Below are 24,114 nucleotides of genomic sequence, written 5' to 3' on the forward strand. Positions count from 1 at the left end.
TTCATCACCTCTTCTCAACTCCAACCATACAAATCAATCACATACTCTCTCACTCCCAGGGCATCCGCTTCCTGAACCCCCTGGAGGACCAGCTCTCTCGTTCTCACATCTATTTTCATTTGCATCTCCTCTGTCCTCCCCCAACTTTTGAGTTACCAAGTTATTCCCGTTTTCCACACTGGGTGCCTCTGAGGCATGCAACTGTTTCTTTCGTGATATTACTTAACTCTTAGCTAACCCGGGGACTCGTATCATCAAGTACTTAACAAGCAGAACTTTAAATGCGAAAATCCCAAAAAGGCCAACACTTGGGTAACTAACAACAACAATATATCTAACATTACACACTATCAATGAGGTTCTCAAACAAACACGTGGCCACTGAGGAGAGGCTCTAGGAGGCGGGGAGTTTGGGTCTCCTACCCTCTGGGTGTTGGAGTTAAGAAACGCCGACACAAAAATGAACAAAATAAAATGAAAAGTCAACAATTGTCACAAAATATTAAAGCAAAGCATTACCAGTGAACTGGTTACTACCCAATGACTTTAATAAGAACAATTTGAAATTAAATTACAGATAAATCATAAGAGGATTCAGTAAACACAAAACTGATTTTGAAAATTGGACGAAACACTAGTTAATAGTTTATGTTATTTCTGGCGAGAACAAAATTTTACAGCACAGACTTGAATAACCTAAAAAATACAAAACAAAAGGACACCTTCTCTAATATCACATAACAGACATTAAGTAATCACAAGACCTTATGATAATTTAATAATTGCAAAAAAGTTTCAGCTACAATGAATAGAAAAACCTGGGCTTCAATAATGGTTGACCAAATTTCCTACCCAGACTGTTGAAATTCCTCACAAAAATTTTCAATGATTTATTCACACTGGTCTGTACACTGCCTCCCCTCGTCCCCCTTGGCACCAAGGAAGGAACACACCTGACTCGCCATCCTCTTGAGGGGAGGTGTTTTGTTTTCCCTCCCTCACTGTCGACAGCCGCTATCTGGCAGCTATCAGCTGTTCTTAACACTAAACAGCCTCTCATAGGCTGCACCGACCCTGTCACAAGGTGTTCTTCTAACAAAGACACACTTGCGCCAGTGTTGACCAATGCCCTTCGCTGTCGCTTTCCTAACCATATTTCCACAATGGGCACCGCGACTTCCTTCGCACACTGGGGGCGGGCGATTGGCTCTTGCATTACCTCTCCTCCATGCACCCTCAACGTTTGGGTAGGGCCAGCGACATGTATTATTTGGACCCCTGTATTAGAATAATGTTCAAGAATGACCTAAAAGATAAAATCACTGACTTAATTACAAGGTAGCTACTTGCTATATATTTTCTATATATCCGTATGTTTAATATAATTTTTTTTTATTTGTAAAAATGTTCATCTTGCAAAAAGTTATTATTGTTTACAAAAAAAGAGAATTATTGTGTTGTGCTAAAAATTTTTAGGTGGTCAGTCAGGAACCTGAATAATCTTTTAATTGTCCTGTCCCTGCTCCTGAACAGTTGATCCTAATCCTTTGTAAAAACCTCTTAAATATTTAAGCCTGTTTTGCAGTTCTACTAATTCTTCAATTGTGTTGGATTCCAGGTACATATGTTTCCTTTATAATCCCCATCTGTCATTTATATGAGCTTTCTTTGTAAACATACTTTTATATTTCTTCAGTCTGCTAAGTAAAGGACTAGTGTCGAAAGGCCTCGCAGCACTCCAGTGTTTCCGCTTCCTTCGTGGATTTTATCTTTATTTATATATTCATCACGTTCCATATTTTCGTGATTCAGTTATACATATATATATGTATGTATGTACATATATATATGTACATATATGCATATATATAATTCTATATATAGCCATATAGGCTATATATATATATATATATATATATATATATATATATATATATATATATATATATATATATATATATATATATATATATATATATGTGTGTGTGTGTGTGTGTGTATATATATATATATATATATATATATATATATATATATATATATATATATATATATATATATATATATATATATATATGTAATATATATATTTTTATATATATATATATATATATATATATATATATATATATATATATAAAAAGTGAATGTTTGTATTTTTAGTTTGGATTCTATAGAAAGACTTAATTCTGAAGAGATGGCTCCTGTAGTCGTACCAATGGAGGGACGGAGGGATGGGTGGGAATTGGCACTGGGTTTTAGATACTAGGACTGAGGCATTCAGCCACAGAGGGAAGTTAGCTCTGAAGGAGCGGCTGCTCAAGAGATGTGATTCGTTTGGCGTCGTTCTGGTCTCTCTTTGAATCCCTGCGATGAAAGGTTATTTGTCATCTCCGAGGATTACTGGCTTTTTGATTCTAGATGCATTCTGTATACTTCCAACTTTCTCTTTTGGCGAAGGCTGGCTGGTCAAATGCGCCTGACTTTCTCTTTTGGCAAAGGCTGGCTGGTCAATCTGTGCCTCGAGCCATGTAGAAGGTGTGGACGCCTTTAATTAGTCCCTTGGGTTAATTCAGGCATCTCTGAGTTTCGGTCAGTATTTATCTCGGTCACGGATCTCAAAAGAGGATTAAAAGCACCAAGGGAAATCTGAATGAGATTGGAAGGACAGATCTCCATGACCGCCCATCAGCGTATCGACAAATGAACTTAATTAAGAACATGACTTTTACTTTATTCTTGAAAGGCAAGTTGCCTTTAGAGAGTTAACTCTCTTAGCAGCTCCCCCAGCAAGTAGACATATTGAGGGTGGGGATGTCTGCAGGCAAGGCAAGTTGACATTTAAGGATTACTTCTCCTCTGCTAGCCCTTGATGGCTTTAATGAACCTAAAATCAGGATTTCGGCATTTTGGATAAATGCAAGTTTTATGGCACTGATGGCAATAGTTACGTTAGCACAGAATCAATTTTCTGCTGGGAGTAAGTTACGTTAGTACTTGTAGGTTAAAATGAAGCAGCCCTTAGAATAAATCACAATGAAAAATGTAACATGAACTTTATAATTTATGTCATGATCTAATATTGTAGAGGTAAGATAATTTCATAGAATTATTTTGAGAATTAGACTTATAAGCTAGTCATGCACCTAAATATAAGATTATCTTGTTTATATAAATTCATGTGGTTAATTGCCTTGATGAGGCGACATAAAGGCAGTATTCCTGGTCTTGGGTTAGGTGATGCCACAGTACTCAGGTATGGTGGTGGCACAAGTGTTGTAAGGGCCTAGTGGCTCTGTTTCATACAGTTTAAATTTGCCATGCAAGTAATTGCATGGACGGAAAGTCAGAGACTCATAGGGCCAGGAGATCTGGTGGTTGGCACTCTGCATTAGGCAGAGTGTGATGCAAAGCAAATGTGTGATGCCAGGTAAACGGTGAGTTGTTGCAAGGTGAAAAATGAGGTTATAAATGATTAAGTTACACGGAAAAAATTAAGTTAAACATTGACAGAGAGTGAGAGTAAGGGAGTAACGTAGCATCCTACTCTGGTTGACTGCCAAGATACACAAAGTAGGGCACTGTGCCATCTAGGCATGAATGCCAGGAGAACTTGGTGGCTCTCTCTGGCTACCTGGATGTTCTACACCCTTGACCTTTCTTCCTTGACCCTCTTTTAGGTTGATGGTTTGATGTTATAGGAGGAGTTGGTGGAACCGAGTCCGAGGAAGGCATTGGCGTGCCATCTGTTCTGGCTGCTGTGATAGCTGAATTAGGGATGGTGCCTACAATTTCTACCATTTACCATCGCAGTTCCTAGAGTTCTGCCGCCAGTTGAGATATGGCAGAATTTTCCCTCAGTGTCTTATCTTCTGAGGACTAGGAAAGAAAGGAATAAGTCTTTGTGGGCATGAGAGGCCCGCAGGTTACATTGACCAACTCAGGAATGGGTTGCAAGGCCATGCCAGGGGGTGAGCTTCTGTTGTGATCAGTGGAATCCGGAGGGGACCCCTAGTAAACTTTAGGTTAGCTCTCTTACCGACACTGGTAGCAGAGCCAAGCCAGCAGAAGAGAGGTGATCCAGGCTGGGATCTCCTGAAGGGAGATTTATGGCGTGCTCTGGCATTGGTACCAAGGCAGGACGAGGCACAAGAATTAAATTTGGAGTTGGCCCAACATCTGGGACGGACAGAGTGGGGCACTGCTCTGGTTGCTAAAGTGGCACTGGCAGGGAGTTTGAGGTAGGTTTGGGATCTCTGGAAGGGAGATCTATGGTTTACTCTGGCACTGGCACTAGGGCAGGGCCTGGCACAGGAATTACACTTGGTAAAGGCTCAGCATCTGAGACGGACGGAGCCCAGCACTGCTCAGGGCACTCAAGTGACACTGGCAGTGGTTTTAAGGCATGTCTTTGAGGGCTCTTTGGGCCTGATGGAGACTGTGAGGGGTTAGGACCCCTGGGTCATTTTGAGTTAGGTGGGGACAGAGTCCCGTCCTAGGAGGAGGTCATAGCCCCCAGGAAGGTAATTTGCTACTGCAAGAGTGCAGATCTTGGTTCTGTGGAACCTGGTGACCCTCAACCGAATTGTTGGGAGGATCAGTTTTACATGATTGATACTCTCAATGGTGACGGGTTTATATGTCTGTCAATTTTAGCCTCATAGGAGACTTGTCTTCCCGTATCAGGGAGATTTGCGCTCCAGTGTCTTCAAATGCCTTGACCTGGTGTACGGGGTAGCTACCTCAAGGAGGTGCCACAAATATGGGACCCTTGGCCGGAGGGCCTAAGGAAGGATTATTAGTAACCACCAGGGCAATGGCAGGTGTAGCTGCTTTGCTAGGGCAATCCTTCCAGAGGACGGAGTGCCCATAGGCCTTGCAGGCAATGCAATAGATTTTGCTGAAATCCTTTTTAAGAGCTGGAGAAGATTTATGATGTTGCTTGGAGTGATCAGAGGGAGGCATTGCAGTGGATCTTCTTTAGATTTGCACTGGGATTCCAAGTGTCCCTTTGTTTTGCAATAAGTGCATATAGGAGGTGTAGAAGAGGGCCCATTCTTTGGTTGGGCTGGAACTGCAGTGTGACTAGGAGTTATCCTTCAATTTAGGGAACTGGCGGAAGGATGGTAGGTGTCCCAATCATCCGCCAAGTGACAACACTCGGTGAAAGTCTTGGAACGTTTCTCACATAGGTGGGTGGCTAGAGAACTTGGAGCATATTAAAAGAAGTCCTCCAGCTCTATGCACTCTAGCAGTTCTCAGATGTTGTGACGTCAAGGGCTTCCAGCCAATGGTTAACAGCTCGAGTCTTATGATATGGCCACACCAACATTGTCTCCAGCATTCAGGAGTGATTTTGTATGCTTTAAGGACCGCCTTCCTGACCTCTGTGAGGTCACCCTGAGCACTAGTGTCTAAGGAGTGGAAGGCAACCGGGCCCTTTCCACCCTTGTGTTTCCCAAGGAGCAAGGAGATCTCTGCTTCGGTAGGAAGGAAGTTCTCGAAGACATGTTCCATTTTTTCTAACCAAGTTTCTGGCTCGTCTTCGTTCCACTGCAGGATCACCGAGGTGATACTCGAGCGGTGTGAATGAGGTGTGGAAGGTGGTGGAGTGGCTGGCTGTGATTGGGCCGAGGCCACTGCATTAGTTTGCTGAGCTTGCTCCAGCTGGATCTCCTTGTCCTTCAGAGCTAGCTCATGCTGTCACAGTTTCTCCTTCTTTGCTTCTCTCTCCTTTCTCTCCCTCTCCTCCTTTGCTTCTCATTCTTTTCTCCCCCTCTCCTCCTTTGCTTTTCTCTCCTTTCTCTCTTTCTCTTCCTTTGCTTCTCTCTCCTTTCTCTCTTCTTCTTTCTGCTTTCTCTCTTTCAGGAGTAAGGCATCTAGCTGTTCCTGTACCCATTGGGTGAGTTTTCTTCCCTTGAGACCTATTTCCTTCCCCATATCCAGGAAGGCTTTGTAATTTTCCGCCGTGGTACTGGTGGGTTCGGATGTGAGCGTGGTGTAGAGTAGGGAGGTTGTTAGTCATGCAAGTAGTTGCATGGAAGGAAAATGGCACCCTGCTTTGGCAGGGTGTGATTATGCAATGGTGTGGGCCAATGGGCAGCATCACTAGTAAATGAAAGAGTACCTGTGGTAGGCTACTCAGTAATGGGAGTGCCCCTTGTGCAAGATGGCATTGGCACTAAGTGCGAGGTTGTTCCAGAGAACTAGTATGTGGGTTGGTTCCCCAGGGCGGAGATGGATGGCACTGGCCTGATATTAAGGGCAGTAATTAGGGCGATTGCCTACAAGTACTGTGAGAGTGCTCACTATGGAGAGGGTGACACTGAAAGCGTTCCTTGGAGTCAGTGGGTGGCACTCTAGGACCCAAAAAGGGGTTACCTGAAATGTAAATAAGGTGAAAGATGCGCTGGTGGCACTTGATGACAAAGGACACGGTGCTGGTTGTGGGTTTTTTATACACAAGATTGATGGTTGTGGTTTTGGCACTTGGGTGCCAGGGTTTCTGGAGGGCCAGATATGTGGCACTCACGGTGTGGATAGGACGTGGAAACAATGCAACTGGGCTGTGAGTGCAAAATTTGCAAGCACTCAAAGTTGCAATAAACCACTGGGCCAGTGATGCAATATGTACACACTAGTAAGTTGCATGCGAGGTGTGGATGGGTGATAACACGGCCTAAGTCGTAAATAAGGCAGACTTGGAGTGGCACTCAATGTCCAGTGAGGTCATGGATGAAGTTTGGTGGAAAACGCAAAACTTTTGAGTTGGGCAACGAGTTACATACACACGACAATCACTCGTTTGCCGAGTGCAGAAGCGAGGTTCCAAAGAACGATTGGGTTTGTTCCAAAGAACAGGTTGTTTGTTGCTTGCACATGGACGAGACCAGCTAAAGTGCAAACTTTCTTAGGATCTGTTCAAGAGAACGATTCTGGTTTGTTCCAAAGAACAGTTTATTTCTTGCAGAAGAGAACGGTTCTGGTTTGTTCTGAAGAACAGTAATTTGTTCTGAAGAACTATTTGTTTGTTCTGAAGAACAGGTTGCTGTTGCACACTGCAAAACCAGCTAAAGTGCAAACTTTCTTAGGGTTTGTTCAAGTGAATGGTTCTGCTTTGTTCCGAAGAACTGTTTGTTTGTTCCAAAGAACAATGGATAACATGCACACGGACTTTCCGGGCTATAGTGCTGAGGTTATGGATTCTGAGAAACGGAGTTAAGATTATATGGTTCCAAAGAACATAAAATGAGGCACTGTGACAGTAGTAGGGGAGGGTCAGTTCAATAACTTAATTTTTCGGCACTACGAGTGCAGACTCGTTCTGTAGAATGGAGTGTAAAGATTATTAGGTAATGATTGGAGTTCTCGATACCTACTTATGTTCGAGTAACTCCGCCATGTATGGTAACACGGAAGTAATGGGTTTGTTTCCCCCTTGTTTTTTGCAGGGTGCTGTAAAATACGGCAGGGTAAGCCTCGATGGGCTTGTGTAAAGGAGAGACACATAGAATGAATGTTCAGAGCATGGGAGGCTTACACAAGGCAATTGAGTTTTGTTGCTCTAAGCAAGTATGAAGCGATAGCTTCTATGTATACACAATGGTTACTTGTACAAATGGTTATGCTTATTTTACAGCAATGATAAATGTGTCAATTATGACGAGTGCTTTTCTTAAAATGATCATGCAGAGGGACATTGACCACGGTAATCAACTAAATGAATGATTGTTCGTTACATAACATTGACCTGACGAAAACTAGAATGAATCTGTGATAGGTACAACAAGTGATCGTTTTATTTTAGGAGATAGTGGGGTAATAATTTAAAATTATTAAGACATGCTTGATATAACAATGCTTTGAAATAATGCAAGTCTCATGCGTAATTTTTATGGAATGATGGGGGACAATTTTGAAAAGCTATTCCCGCCGCTCGGCCGACGCACTGTACGACCAAAATAGCGGTCAGCTGATTTGAACGTGAGAGCAAACACACACTCGCACACTTTTGCACACGGATTTATGAAGACTGAAGGAAACACGACTCTTATTACATGTAATGACTCACAACGTATGCAAAAATGAGTTGAAATTGTAAATGCAAATGCTCAAATGAATGGACTAGGAATTTTGGAACAAAGCGAGTGTATATGAAATGAATTATAGCCTCCTCGCACTAACCTGGCGGAGAAGCCCCGCCCAGCCCTATAACTGCATGGATTGCAGGGTTCGTCAGTATTGTATCTATTTCGAATTTAATCAGTAACAAGCATACAAAATATAGCATATCATTACAAAGTCTTGATGTAATATATAAATTTCTATTCTTTCTGCATAGTTGCTGTCACTGAAACAGTTGTCATTGTATAAAAAAACGAAGAAAAAAAAACGAGTGCAACTATATGCAAAAAAAGGGGAGGCGTGCTGGTTAATGAAACAGCTGATTTCATTGACGTCAACAAATTTCTGATATTTTTCACCCCATTTGAAGGTAAATACTTACATAGCTTCATATATTTACCTGTTTAATTTCCTGCGTAATGTAACACAAAGTAAAGGTGTCTTTTTATATTTATATTCATAATGAGCGATCGGAGGAGGAAGGCTAGGTAAGCATTACCCATAGTAGGTCTATTAATAATTTTCCCCAGCTCTCCAGTTCCAATCCAGTTGTTAAGGGCCACATGTGTCCGTAGATGGTTGGTTAGGAATGGAAGGTTTGATCCAGTTCAACAAAGATGGGTAAACTTTCAGAAAAGTGTTAGATATCTCCTGACAAATAATGAAAAAAAAACTGGTCTAAAACGAGGCATTTTCTTCCATCCGTTTTGTTTTATTTATTTGTTGTATTTTATTTTTATCTTATTTTTTTGTTTTGTTTATCCAAGGGCAATATTGAGTACCAGTATAGGATTTTATCACAGAGCTGAACTAGAGTTACTAGAGTGCTTATTCCATATGTAGTCAAACTCAGAAAGTTATCATCGCCAGAATTTAGAATACTTGGAGACAGTTGCGGTTCACAGATCGGTTAGGCTATTTACTAAAATTCCTTGGTTAAGTGGTTGAATCTGGCGGAGCCGATTGGTAGCCTCGTATGGGTCTAGCTCCAATAATTGTATAAACCAAAAATTATATCTCTTCTTTATTTACCCTTTGTTTTATGTGTCTATACATTTAAGCAATTATATTATGAGGTTTGTTTATGAATTTATGCATTCGTATTGTAAATGAAGCTGTAGGCTATAGGCCTATATGTGGTTAATTGCCTTCGTTTGCTAACATTCACTTTTAAATTATAACTTTAACGTTATGTCATTTTAATACATGTTTCTTGGCTTATAGAAAAGATACATACATATGATTTTTCGACATTTATTTCCCGATTCAGTATTATTATTACTCAATAAATACATTAAAAACTATATAGCTTTTATATTTCCCCTTCAATTAGCTCGAAAATAGCATAAAATTTACGTAGTCGTATAGCAAATTAATTTTAAATCACCTTAAACCAAAGAGTATTGCTCTTACGATTAAACCCAAACATAAATTCAAATACAAATTAAACATTAGTTAATCAGTAAAAATAATTATTCGTGTTGTCGCCAAAACAATGGCTGTTCCGCTAACCAGCACGCCTCCCCTTTCTTTGCATACAGTTGCCCTTTTTTTTTTTTTTTTCTTTTCGTGTGTTTTTATACAATGACAAGTATTTCAGTGACAACAACTATGCAGAAAGAATAGAAATTTATATATTACATCAAGATTTTTGTAATGATATGCTATATTTTGTATGCTTGTTAATGATTAAATTAGAAATAGATACAATACTGACGGATCCTGCAAGCTATTCAGTTGCAATGGTGGGCGGGTTTTCTCCGCCAGGTTAGTGCGAGGAGACTATAGTTACTGAGCGTGCGAGAGAGGTTGATTAGACGGGAGCGCTGATTCTGCCGTGTACTTGAACGAGGTTGCCAGATATTGTGTTCCTAGCTAATGGACTGCAAATTGTCCAAGACACACGTATGGGAAATAATCGCATTTTTCCCTGATTGTAACACTTCTAATACTTCACTTCCTAGCTAAGTCCTAACAAATTAAGACATGCAAATTGCTAGCATGCTTTAGCAGCAAATTCTTGTGTTTCGAATGGCAGCACCCTCTCACCGTAAGGAAATGTTATGCTTTGTATGCATGCAACGTTAACGTTAAGATTGAAAGAAATTCCAGGCACAAATTACGATTACAGTAATATTAAATTAACAGAATACTTACACAATGTAACTTCTGTTCCACTGTGTGTGCGTAGGTAAGGGATTTTATGCCAAAAGGGCTCATTTAACAAGATTGCAAGACCATGGCCAACTCTTACACTTGGAGGTGGGGGGTGGGAGGAAAAGGAAACTTATCAAAAGGATGTAGCTAATCTGACTGTATCACCTCCAAGAATAAAAATAATAAGAAAGAACATGGGCTGAAGGCCCTACTTTAGAGGGGCTCTGGAGATAGATAAACTCTTCTTCTTCTTCTTTTAACGTGCTTTTTTTAGGATAACTAAATTACATGTATTTAAAATACAAAATCAGAAGATAAGGAGGAATAAGGCAGGCCACTTGGGGTCCTGCTGCAGCACATAAAATGAATAATAAACGTTAACTGGGTGCCAAGAATTACACTTCAATAACACTGTCCATAAGGTTGCAATGGGAATTTCCTTGCTGCAACCAGCAAGCATACGGCTGTGGCAGAGGGGTTCACAGTGGCAAGCACTCCTTTCTGCAACAGAGGAAGGCATACAATCACTGGATGAATTAAAGGTAATAGGAAGGATAAAACTAGCTCTGAGGGCGACATAAAATCCTCTTTTCATAAAACACTACTGAATAAACTTACGACACGAGTTTAATATGGCAGGTCAGGTTTATGTAAGGATTGCACTTTAAAACGGAAACGTTTAGGAGAAGAAAAAGGATAAGTGAGTGGACAAACTCAATTCCTTACTGTACCTTAATTCTGAAGAGATGGCTCCTGTAGTCGTATCACTGGAGGGACGAGGGAAGGGGGAGGAAATTGGCACTGGGTTAAGATACTAGGACTGAGGCATTCAGCCACAGAGGAAAGTTAGCTCTGAAGGAGCATGGAGTCAAGAGATGTGACTCGTTTGGCATTGTTCTGGCCTCTCTTTGAATTCCCCGTAGGGGGGTAGTTAGTGCACCTCATGCGGTGCACTGTAGGCATTACTTAAGATTCTTTGCAGCGTGCATTTGGCCCCTAGCTGCAATACCTCCTTTCATATTCTGTTTCTTCCATTTTACTTTCCACCCTTTCCTAACAATTAATTCATTCTGCAACTGTGAGGTTTTCCTCCTGTTACAACTTTCAAACCTTTACTGTCAATTTCTGTTTCAGCTCTGAATGACCTTATAGGTCCCAGTTCAATTCTCTTTGAATCCCTGCAGTGAAGGGTTATTTATCAGCTCCAAGGATTTCCAGTTTTTTTATTCCAGATGCATTCTGGGTATGTCCAACTTTCTCTTTGAGCAAAGGCTGGCTGGTTAAATGTGCCCGACTTTCTCTTTTGGCGAAAGCTGGCGGTTAGTCTATGCTTCGAGCCATATAGGTGTGGAAGCCTTTAATTAGTGCCTTGGGTCAATTCAGGCTTCTCTGAGTTTTGGGCCAGTATATGGAATAAGAGGTCTATTGCAGTCATGAAGCTCAAAAGAGAATTAAAAGCACCAAGGGAAATCAGAATGAAAATGGAGGGGTAAATCTCCACGACCGCCTGTCAGCGTGTCGGCAAATTGAATTTAATTAACAAAATTACTTTTACTTTATTCTTGAAAGGAGATTTATGTTGAGAGAGTTAACTCTCTTAGTTATATATATATATATATAATATATATATATATATATATATATATATATATATATATATATATATATATATATATATATATGTGTGTGTATATATATATATATATTTTTTCTGATAAATCAGGATATTTTAACATAATAAAAGACTGTTGGAACCTGAAGTATAAAAATTGAACCTACTAAAATGCTATACCTAAGGGTTTTATCTTGGCAGATTAACTGCTTGCATACCAGCGTGCTTTCTCCAACTTCTCGACTCAACAGTGACCCAATTGACAGCATTTCATTCGAATTATCCTTTCTGAGTGAATATGAAGTGGAACAAATAAATTTCCGATTCACATCAGGATCAAACCCAGGTCTTTAAGTTGAAAGACAAGACCGCTGCCAACCAAACCACACAAGTCATAAAAGAAGTTGGAACCTGAGTACCACTGTTCCCAAGGCTTTACCTGGGCAGGCTAACTGCTTGCATACCGGCTTGTTTTCCCCAACTTCCCAACTCAGCAATGACTCAATTGACAACATTTCATTCGAATTATCCTTTCTGAGTGAATGTGATAGAAATAATCAACACAGTCTTGTGTGGAACAGAAATAAATTTCTGATTCACATCAGGATTGAACACAGGTCATTGAATTGAAAGACGAGACTGCTGCCAACCAAGCCACACAAGCCATAAAAGAAGTTGGAACCTGAGTACCACTATACATAAAGGCTGGATTCCACTGGGGCAACATTTTGGCAACATGTGGCATGCTACATTGTTGCATAGGCTAAGTATGTAGTTCAACAGAAGGCAACATGTAGCATGCGACTGTGTGGCATGCGACAGGTGGCAACATGTTGCTGTATATCCTGAAGCATGCCACATGATTTAGCCTGTTGCCTGGTGTTTAACGCCTTCCCACCAGTCACGGGAAGGATTCCATGTTGAAAGCAACAAGATGACTTGGTCGCAAGAAGGAACCGAAGAATTTATAGAAGAGTATAGAAAACTGGCAGTTTTGTGGGATATACGCTTGCAAGAATACAAGAATAATCAGGCTAAACTAGATGCACTACGGGGATTAGCTGAGATATTTAATTGTGACGTGGCGATGGTGAAGAACATCAAGAATTTGCGTACTGTTTTTCACCGTGAACACAGATGCCTAACCCCAAAAATCTGCATTATCTCCCATCAAGAGAAGTAAGTGGTTTGCCTACGACCTGCTTCTGTTTCTCCTGGACGTGGACAGCCCAAGGCCTTGCTATTCATCTCAAGCTGAGCAACCAATATGTGCTGGGGTAAGGTATTATTATTATTATTATTAACAAGTAAAACACCCTCGAAAATAAATTAAAAAACAAAAGCTAAGTTTAAATATACTTTTCATTTTTAGTCTGAGTTACCACAAAAGTTGGCATTATTAAAACACTTTATATAAAGCATTATTTATTTTCAAAATAAGATTATATTTAGCTTTGTAGAGATTATGAAGACTATTCCATAGTAGGTGTTTTTATATATATATATATATATATATATATATATATATATATATATATATATATATATATATATATATATATATGCAGGATCTACTGGTCACTTTTACCAGACACATATGTAATTCTAATAGCCACAATGCCTCTTAACTTCGCTAATTCTTCGCGCTTTTTGGATATGCTTGTAATTAAACGGGCCGATAGATCCAAAGGGATCTATCGAAAAGTTAAAAGCGTATAAAAATTCCAAAAATTAATAATCAAAAAGGACATTTTAAATTATTAGAATTACACATATATATATATATATATATATATATATATATATATATATATATATATATATATATATATATATATATATGTTATGTTATGCCGTGCAGTTTTTTCTTTGTTTTTGCGTTGCACCACATATGAATGACCGTGTCTGTAGACTTTCATTTGATAGTAACGCAGGGGACTCGGTAAGTTAGGTTGAAATTGTCTATTAATATTTTCTAAATTTCAGGAGGGGGTAAGTATTCACCGGGCACGGTTTTTCATAAGTTTTATTACAAAACTATTTCACACGGCCAGCCACACTGGACTTAGAAATTTCTTGATGTTAAGAGAGGAGCGAGTGACACAATCCTACCCAATTTGGGTTTCAAGTAACTCTGGCTAAAAATTGATCAGAATGAACTCTGGACCTATGTTGAATAAAACTCCGCCTCCTTGAGGACGTCTACTTTACTCTTAATGGTTCAATCTTAACTCCCACTTTTGGCAAGGACAAATCAGGTCAATTTTGCTGACCTTTTCACTTCTTAGTCTATCCTCTAACTCCTCCTTCCTTTCCCACATCTTGGAGGTTTGTTATGGTTAGTCTTCAATTTACTTGGTCCCATGACTCATCATTTTAAACTATCAACATCGTGTCTCTCTCTCTCTCTCTCTTTCATAATTCCGATCAGTGAATCTCATACTTATTCACTGCATAACATCACTCGGTCACCTACCTGCATTGACTACAATGCAAGTAGATAACCAACTCAACTTGACTATAGTCAATTACTTCAATTTCAATAATTTCTACTAACAAGCAATAAATGCAAGAAATATTATAATGCATCATAGTGCTAACACAAACAACACAAGCATGAATTATGTACCAAATACTCAAACTAAATGCAGAAAAATTATGGCAAAGTAAATATATCAAATGCCTATTACTCTCTGGTTATCAATTGTAAAATAAAAAAAATCAATCATCAAATGTTCAAGTGCAAGTCAATGGTAAACGCTATCACTCTCTAGAAAGGATTCTGTCCATCATGTCCTTGATTATGGTAAGCTTATTCAGTATCAATTTCCTGACAATCATAAAAGAAATGAAAGCAAACAGTACCAAAAGAATGACATTTATGAATGACATAATAGGAGAAATCTCGGTCTTATATGTATGAAAGAAAGTATGAACCTCTTCTAGCTTTGTGAATGTCTCCAATTCCAGTTCTGAAAGTTGAAATTCGTTAATAACTGCAAACTGATGTACACTTTTACTGAAATTCAAACTGTATGTCGTGAAGACTGTAGGTTTGTAATACAAATTATGTAAAATAACCAATTCACAAGCAGATGAAAATGAGTGTACATTAATGAAAACTACTTCTGTTTTGTTTGACTTACAGTCAATCTTAGCATTCAATCTGTTTGCTGAGAACACAAAAATTTCATCATCAATGATTTGAGCCTTGAAAGTTTCTGTAAACGGTATATATTTACAATGGTTCTTCCCATTCTTGTTGTTTACAAGATCATCTAGGCAATGAAGAGCACTCAATGGTTCATAGAAATTCACAATGTTACAAACATATACACCATCATTAAGCATGACACATTCCTGAATTTATGTTCGGGAATTTCAGTCACTAGGAACGAATCATGCTGCAAGGCAAAGTGTCGAACTGTTCCTTCTAGTACAATGGACTTATTATCTACTACCATTGGGAATGGATAGACTGACATCAATGAGTTGACGTCTGGATTGTTGAAAGGGATCACTAGTATGATTTGATTGGCTACCACTTTCACTGTTATCAGGCCATAATAGTCCACTATATTTTCTACTAGTGGCTTCAAGTGATTGTTCACAACACATTTCTGAATAATGGCTTCAATTTCACTAGGGGTTATCAGAAAAGGCGACAGCAGGTTTTTACCTGCCATCATGATTGCATTGAGTAATTCCTTGTATTCCAGAAGGAAATTACTTGTTTCTATGAGCAGTTGCTCCATCATTTCTGTTTGATGGATTTTAGCAATTTCTGATGAAACATTATGGAGGGCACTATTCACAAATTCTTTCAGCACTGTGATCATTTTCTGATTTTGATTGACATTTCCTATTACTTTATTATAGACAGTACCCTGCTCAGAAGCCCAATTTTCAAGTTGTGCCACTCTTTCCATTAGCCTTTCAACATTACCATCGGTCGCCACTCCAAAGAGATTGTGTAAAGCGACGCCTATAAAGGGTATAAGTGATCGCTTTACTACTTTCCTTGGCATAACACTATCGATGTCCCTCTGCAACTTGGAGAGCATGTCGTACAAATTTCTATCTTGGACACTTTGTAATCCTGCCTGTATCTGATTGCTCAGCTGGCCTAACTGCTCTCTCTGACCGATAATGGAGTCCGTCTGGATCTTAACAATGGCTAGGTCCTGTATCATCTTAACCTTGCCATGCTCCTTGATGATGGCTCCCTTCCTTAGTTGTACGAGTGAGTTCACAATTTGACTCACTGCCAACCACCATACAATCCATTTGCTGAAATAATGTTATTGAGCAGTAAAAATCTTATCAACTACATTTGTTTACCATTGCACTTGCCATTACCTTCTTCTCAAATTATACCTTGGGGTCATTGAAGATTCTATTTTATTATCTATCTTATCTTTATTGGACAAATCCTTTAACTGGGTAGACGACCAAGGTTCTGAATGAACTACTTTAATGTGGTTCCAATGTACAATGGATTCTTTCAAGGTAATTTCATGCATTAACTTGAATTTATTCAACTTCAAAACTTCTAAAACTCTATATGGACCTCGAAATTTTGGTGATACTTTAATATTAGGTCCTTCAAGAACATGATTGAGTACATAAACTTGTTGTCCTACCTTTAACGAGGGTATGGTGGATCTGTTATTGTAATACTTACTAGATTTTTATGTAACTCCTTTAATCTAGCCCTGGTGACTTTAACGGTCTAAATGCGTACGTCTTGTCTTCCAAGCAATATAGTCCTCGTAGTTGTTATGCACGTCTGGGTGGTGCGGCATCATCCAAAAGTGAATTTGGCATTCTCTTTTGGTAGCCATACAATAGGAAATGAGGAGTTTCTCCTATTGATTCATTTACTGTGTTGTTTAGAGTAAATTGTATGTCTTCGAGAGTCAAGTCCCAGTCTTCAGTGCTAGGGGTTACCAATGTTTTCAGAACATCCTTTATCTTATGATTTGTTCTTTCTACTGCTCCATTTGAGCTTGGCTTATATGCTGTTATTTGACATTTCTGTATTTCATAAAAGTCACACAATTTCGTTAGAATGTCACTAGTAAATTCAGCAGCATTGTCTGAGAGCAAAACTTGAGGACATGAATGTCTGGTTATAATTCTAGACTTAAAGGCTTCTGCCACCGTTGATGCTTCTCTGTTTCTAGTTGGAACAATTTCTCGTATCTGGTCAAATAGTCAATGAAAACTAAAATCTGTTTATTTCCTCTGATGGTGTTCGGGGAATGGACCTAAGAAATCCATTGTGACTACTTGAAAAGGATTTAATTCTGAAGGATACATTTCCAGAGGAGCCTTGACGTTGACATTCCCTTATGTATATTACATAGGGTACAATTCTGAACAAATCGAGTAGCATCTTCACTACATCGAGGCCAAAAATAGTTTCTAGTGATTGTTCTACATGTTTTCTTAATTCCAGGATGTCCTGATAACTTGTATGAATGGGTTAGTTCTAAAACGTCTTGTATTAGTGTATTAGGAATGTACAAACGTGAACAAGCATTTGGTTCGTCTGAAGTCTTGTACAATAACCCATCTATCAATTGAAACTCTGAATTTTTCTCACCTTGCAAGAGGTTACCTATTACTTCCCTTATTCTAGAATCCTTTTGTTGTTCCTGACGAACTTTGTCTAAATCTAAGTCTGTGATTTGACAACTGAAGGCGAAATTATGAGTGGTAATTTGTTTCTCGTTCTCTTCTTGTGATCTAGATAAGGCGTCAGCTAATGTGTTATATCTACCAGGTATGTATCTAAACTCTGGGGCAAATTCTAATACGCTAACGAACCATCTATTGAACTTCATATTATTGGTAAAAGCCCTTTTCTTGAAAAAGATCACAAATGGGTTTATGATCTGTAAGAACATTAATTTTATGTCCTAGCAAAATGTGTCTAAATTTCTGTAATCCCCAGACTAATGCCAAACATTCCCTTTCTGTTGTACTGTAATTTCTTTCAGCTGCATTCAAAACTCTACTGGCATAGTATACAGTCCTCATCCTTGTTTTATCCTTTTGCATCAAGACGGCACCTAGTCCTGTACTTGAAGCATCACAGGCTAAGTAGAATTCCTTCTCGAAGTCTGGATAAACTAGGATAGGATCTGTTATCAACATATCCTTTAGTGTTTTGAACGCTGCTTCCTGTTCATCTTTCCACTCATAGTTAGCATCTTTCCTAGTTAACTCAGTTAATGGTTTTGCTATGGTAGCAAATCCCTTTATGAAAGGTCGATAATATCCTACCATACCTAGGAATCTTCTTAGTGCCTTCAAATTTCTTGGGGCTGGATAGTCTACAATAGCCTTAATCTTTCCTTCTTGCATTTTCAAACCATGTTCACTGATAACATGTCCTAGATATTCTAGAGATTTCTTCAGAAACTGACATTTCTTAATTTTTACCTTTAAACCGGCCTTTCTGAGCCTATCTGATACTAATTCTATTGTCTTGAAATGACTCTCTACATCCTTACTAGCAATTATTACATCATCAAGATAAACCGATACGTCTTCAACATCTCCCAAGATTTGCAGCATTAAACGTACAAACGTTAAAGGAGCTGAAGTAAGACCAAACGGCATTACCTCAAATTGCAAATGTTCTTTATGAGTACTGAATGCCGTGAGATGCTTGGATTCTTCATCGAGAGGAACTTGCCAACATCCACTCAGTAAATCGAGGCTAGAAAAAACCTTGGCACCTCCTAATTGAGCTAGCATGTCATTAATGACTGGCATTGGCATTCGATCGGGGATGGTGTGGGAATTCAATTTAAGGTAATCAATTACCATCCTCCATGTACCGTCTTTCTTTGGAACTAGCAGTAAAGGTGAATTATAAGGTGACTTAGAAGGTATTACAACTCCATCTTCCTTCATCTCTTCAACCATCTCGTCTACAATGGGTCTTTGACTTATTGGAAGTTTGTAGTTAGGTATATAAAAAGGTCTAGCACCATCTTCTATGACTATTTTGTGCTGCAGGACATCTGTCCTTCCTAACTTATCTCCTGTTACTGCTACAACACTCCTATATTTCTCTAATATTTGTATTAACCTGTCCCTACAATGAGGAAAATCTGTATTATTTACTTCCCCTTCTAATTTAACTCTTGTGTCAGCTACAGAGACAAATGCTTTTTCACTTAGGGTTAGTAAAGGGTTAGTAATCACAATTCCTTACAGAATTCTATGCCGGCATGCAATTCTAGTCTCTTGTCAGAATAATTATACACATAAGTCGTACAATTTCCACCATTAAGTCTTACTAGGAATTGTCCATTTTCAAAAAGTCTGGTAAGTCTTCGTTAACTAATAAAACATCTGTATCACCTAGGTTTTTATCTGTTACAATTCTAAGACAAACCTTTGTCAGACCTTGTGGATGCAGTATAAAAATTATTGTTTAATCTAAATCTTACAAGATTATCATCGGCAGTACTAACTAAGCAGATCTCTTCTGCATTCTGTGCATCGGCAGTGTAACAGACATCAGTATCATCTGAATTTTCATCTTGTAGTATCACAGAACCTATCTCTGTCATTTTTAGGTTGCCTAACAGCAACACCTCATTGAGATACTTCTCTTCCGTATCTTCTCTTATTATTAAGTGACTACAATCTATTAGCATGTCAGGATCGTCAGGTTGGGAAAAAGAACTAAGTTCCTCGGAGGTATCTACTTGTCGTGCACTTGAGTTATCAGGTTCATACCTGCTATCTGAGAATTCCTCCTGAGTGGCTTCTAGGCTTTTAAAAGTAGTTTGTCTATCTTCTTCTATTTCTTCTATCATTGAATTTCTACACACTGTCCTACCCGGGTTAGCATTAAATTCTATTTCTATCTGTTGGATGTCTACTTCTTCAGATGAGGCTGTCTCAGGTAAAGTGATCAAGTTTATCTGAAACTGTTCCTCTTCTTCAAGAGAGCAAACATTTCCTCTATCAATTTCCTTGATAGTGATTCTTCCATTGCTACAATCTAGTGCAATTCCACATCTTTTCATAGCCTGGAAGGAAAATAGAGCTTGAGCTGGAAAATATTTCTCTTCCAACACCACAAACTCTTCCCTATATTTCTTATTTAGAATTTCTATCTCTAAATTGACATTGCCTATAGCCCTTATTTGCTTTCCAGCGATCCCTTTATGGTCCTATAGGATTCTCTCATTTGGGGAAAGCTCACAACCTATATGTTTTATTAAAGTGCCTTTATCTATGATACTTACAGTACTGCCTGTATCCAACAATATGGAACTCAGTACACCTTCTAAGTGTACTTGTATGATAGGCAACTCTTCCTGACACGTATTAAAATTCTTTACAGAAAACACTATTTCATTACTTCGAGTAATGTCTGTTGGGGACACATCCTTATTCACTGTCACTATTTCTCTCTGTAAGGATGGACCTTTCTGCTGCACTCTCTGTGATTGTCACTGAGAATCCCCCTTGATTTGGGTTACTGGGGAGGTATTTTGATTATTAGGCTGAGTACTTTGGTTATTTTGAGACCCTGAGAATTTCCCTGTTTGTTGTACCAACAGTTCTGGATTAAATGTCCTGTCTTATTGCAATTCGAACACCATTTGTTTCTTCTACAATTCTGTGTTGCATGGTTGTTATAACCACAATTTCCACAACTTTGTCTCTGCCTATTGAACTGTGGCCTATTATTCCCTGAATTTTGGCCTTGACTAGCTCCCCTCTGTCCAGGAGTCCTGTTATTTCCACTGTTATTTCCATTAGTTCCAGTGGTATTCCCATTGTTACCTCTATTTGGCGGCCTACCTTGATTGTTTCTATTTGATTGATTAAATCTCCTATTGTTGTTCCCACCATTTCTATCAAACGAATTTCTATTTCCTGATACCTAGACCTAGCTTCCCTAATTGGTTTCTATTGGACTGATTGCTATTATTTCTTTGGTTTCCACTAGCTACGGTTCCGTAAAATCTGCACTACTACTTGATGAATTCTGTTTTACTTTCCTTTCTATGTACATCAAGGTTTGTACAATTCCATCATTTGGCTTCCTATCACAGTACTTCTTTAAGGCTACTCTTTCTTCCTTACCCAAAGCATCGTAGATTGGTCCTAATGACATATATCTAAGTACCTTGGATATACTAGCTAAATCTGTTTCATCATCATCAAATTCATCCTTCCTTCCAACAACAATTCCTACAGCTTTCATATCTGTCGTCACTCTATCTATAGCTTCTTCTACTCTAGTGGCTAAAACTAAGTGATTACCCTCATATTTCTGATGATGGAAAGTTCCTATGTTATACCATGGATCTTTCTGTGCTTCTGGTTGCCAAAACTGTAAGCACTGTTTCTTGAATTCGTTAAACAGAGTAATATCCTAAAAAGTACTGAATGAAGAACTGTATGTGCATCACCATGTTCCATACTAACATACAAGAGTGCTTCATCTATTTTCTTTCTCTCATCTGTGATACCAGCAGCTGAAATTCTGCTTTCTGTGTCTGCTATCCATCGACTTACACCATATTCTTCTAATCTACTTTTATCTACATTACTTGGGTCTACTGTTCCACAAAATCTAGTGGCTTGGGTTATTACGGTGGCTTGCGCCATGTTGGGATTTCTAGGTACAATGGAAGTTATTGGGTTAGTGGTTACAACTGAAGGGTTAGGCGCACTCGGTAAACTAAGTGGGGACCTTGACTACGAGAACGTCTGGGTCTAGTATTACTAGGATCAATTGGTCTAGAAAGTCGTTCAGGTACAGGTCTTAGGTTATATGGAGTCTGGTCTTCGCTTCTTGTCTGTTGCAGTCGGGAGATAACTTCGTCCAAAGTGTTATTCATATTAATTCATAAAATATTCAATGATTCCAAGAATGAAAAATAAAAAAAAAAAAATAAATTTGAGAATCAGGTACTTACTTCAATTGCATGTTTGCTGAGTTGACTGTATCCCTCTATACAAAAAAATTCAAATTTTTCCTAACTCATTCCTTCATAGGACTCTCTCACAATCTGAAAAAGTCTGATATTAGTATTTATGTACACAATTGTTTGGGTTCCACTGCAAAATGCTGCGCCAAGTGTTTAAAAAAAAAATTATTATGATAGAATAATTTAAACAGAATTGTCTCTATCACCAAGTGAACGAAAATTTCTATTTCGTAAAAAATTACTAAATATGAGAAAAATTTTTTTTTTTTTTTTTTTTTTTTCCTTCGTACAACAATAAGGAAAAATTCTTCAGAATATTATTCAAAGAAAAATAATTTACTTAAATCATTTATGTTAAAAAAATTATTTGCGCACTGCAGGGAAAAATAATTATATAAAAATTTCACGCAAAATTTAATTCAAAAAAAAATTTCTTGATAATTCCCCGATACTAGGAATGAATGTTTACTATTCAATTAGCCGTGTCGCCTTGCACTTGAAGATCGCGCTGATTGCACTTGAGCGCAATTTGTCGTTAGCATCCAGCGATAATTCGGCACAGCTCGGCCGACTTCCAGTCCGTACTTGCTGAATTTGGCGAGGAAAAATTTTGGAATCCCTTCTAAATTGTTGATTGAAGGCATCACTTCCCTTTCGAAAGAGGCGGTTATCAACGCGTTGACTTCTAAACTTTATCGCCGTTCCGAATTCTTCACTCTCTTTCGTCGCCGTCTTCCGCTCTCATTCGTCGCCGTCGTCGTCACTGCTCTGCTACCGCTACTTTTCGCTAAGTCTCCTTTTAGCGACCAAAAATTTTTGGAATTTCGTGTATTTAAGTCCGCACACGATAGAAAGTTCACTGAACTGACGTAGATATTAGCGACTTTCATACGTCCGCCAACACAGTTTGTTTTCGTCTTCTCCGCTGCTGCGATCGGCGTAGTATAGGGCGAGTTGCTGATTCTTTCTTTTCGTAAATTTCGTTTTCTTATAAAAATCACCGCTGTTCTATGCCGTGATTATTACTATTGTTCTTATTATGTTCATATATAATTATTAAACTGAATTTCTGGTTGATCTTATGCGAATGTTCGAAGTTTCAAACTAGGCAGAGATTTACCGCTGTCAATTTTTCATTCCGATCGACGCAAAAAGATTCACCGCTTCTTGGAATATTTCGTTCTGCTTCGTTTCCCTTCTGCTACAGTGTTGATGTTGTATTGGTGTTTCTAGTGCTGAAGACCGTCTTGAGATTATTTGCGCTGTTAAATTGAGAGTTAGTTTTAGCGCCGTCACCGCTCACTCTCTGTAAATTTCTCTAGGGCCGTGAACTTTAATGTTTTTCAAATGTGCGCTGGGCGAAATCCTCCGAAACTGCCACCAATTTATTTTGTTATGCCGTGCAGTTTTTTCTTTGTTTTGCGTTGCACCACATATGAATGACCGTGTCTGTAGACTTTCATTTGATAGTAATGCAGGGACTGGTAAGTTAGGTTGAAATTGTCTATTAATATTTTCTAAATTTCAGGAGGGGTAAGTATTCACGGGCACGGTTTTTCATAAGTTTTATTACAAAACTATTTCACACGGCCAGCCACACTGGACTTAGAAATTTCTTGATGTTAAGAGAGGAGCGAGTGACACAATCCTACCCAATTTGGGTTTCAAGTAACTCTGGCTAAAAATTGATCAGAATGAACTCTGGACCTATGTTGAATAAAACTCCGCCTCCTTGAGGACGTCTACTTTACTCTTAATGGTTCAATCTTAACTCCCACTTTTGGCAAGGACAAATCAGGTCAATTTTGCTGACCTTTTCACTTCTTAGTCTATCCTCTAACTCCTCCTTCCTTTCCCACATCTTGGAGGTTTGTTTTGGTTAGTCTTCAATTTACTTGGTCCCATGACTCATCATTTTAAACTATCAACATCGTGCTCTCTCTCTCTCTCTCTCTCTTTCATAATCCCGATCAGTGAATCTCATACTTATTCACTGCATAACATATATATATATATATATATATATATATATATATATATATATATATATATATATATATATATATATATCCATAAACTTTACTTTGTAGAGTAAGGGCCCTACCATCAGTTTTCTAATTAAATATTTTTACAATTTCTATTTATTTACCGGCCCTGACTGCAGCTTAAAATGAGTCTTCCATAGGTTATATCTGAACTATAAAATAATGCTGAATAGTGAATATACACATTATGTGTTGAATACAT

The 24,114-nt window shown here is 38.5% G+C and overlaps 2 protein-coding genes across 5 annotated transcripts in view; one reads left to right on the forward strand and one right to left on the reverse strand.

Annotated features, from left to right (window-relative positions):
- Window positions 1-24,114, forward strand: part of LOC136825538 (uncharacterized) — an 841,925-nt gene that overhangs the window by 143,226 nt on the left and 674,585 nt on the right. The gene's annotated exons all lie outside the window — the stretch shown is intronic.
- Window positions 13,905-21,995, reverse strand: LOC136825537 (uncharacterized). Its single transcript, XM_067082118.1, has 2 exons — window positions 21,856-21,995; window positions 13,905-16,183 (listed from the first exon to the last, which is right to left on the reverse strand). Exons 1-2 carry the CDS (start codon window positions 21,864-21,866, stop codon window positions 15,208-15,210), a joined length of 987 nt encoding a protein of 328 aa, XP_066938219.1. The 5' UTR covers window positions 21,867-21,995; the 3' UTR covers window positions 13,905-15,207.

Source organism: Macrobrachium rosenbergii, chromosome 37 (genome assembly GCF_040412425.1).
Source record: "Macrobrachium rosenbergii isolate ZJJX-2024 chromosome 37, ASM4041242v1, whole genome shotgun sequence".
Classification (NCBI taxonomy): domain Eukaryota; kingdom Metazoa; phylum Arthropoda; class Malacostraca; order Decapoda; family Palaemonidae; genus Macrobrachium; species Macrobrachium rosenbergii.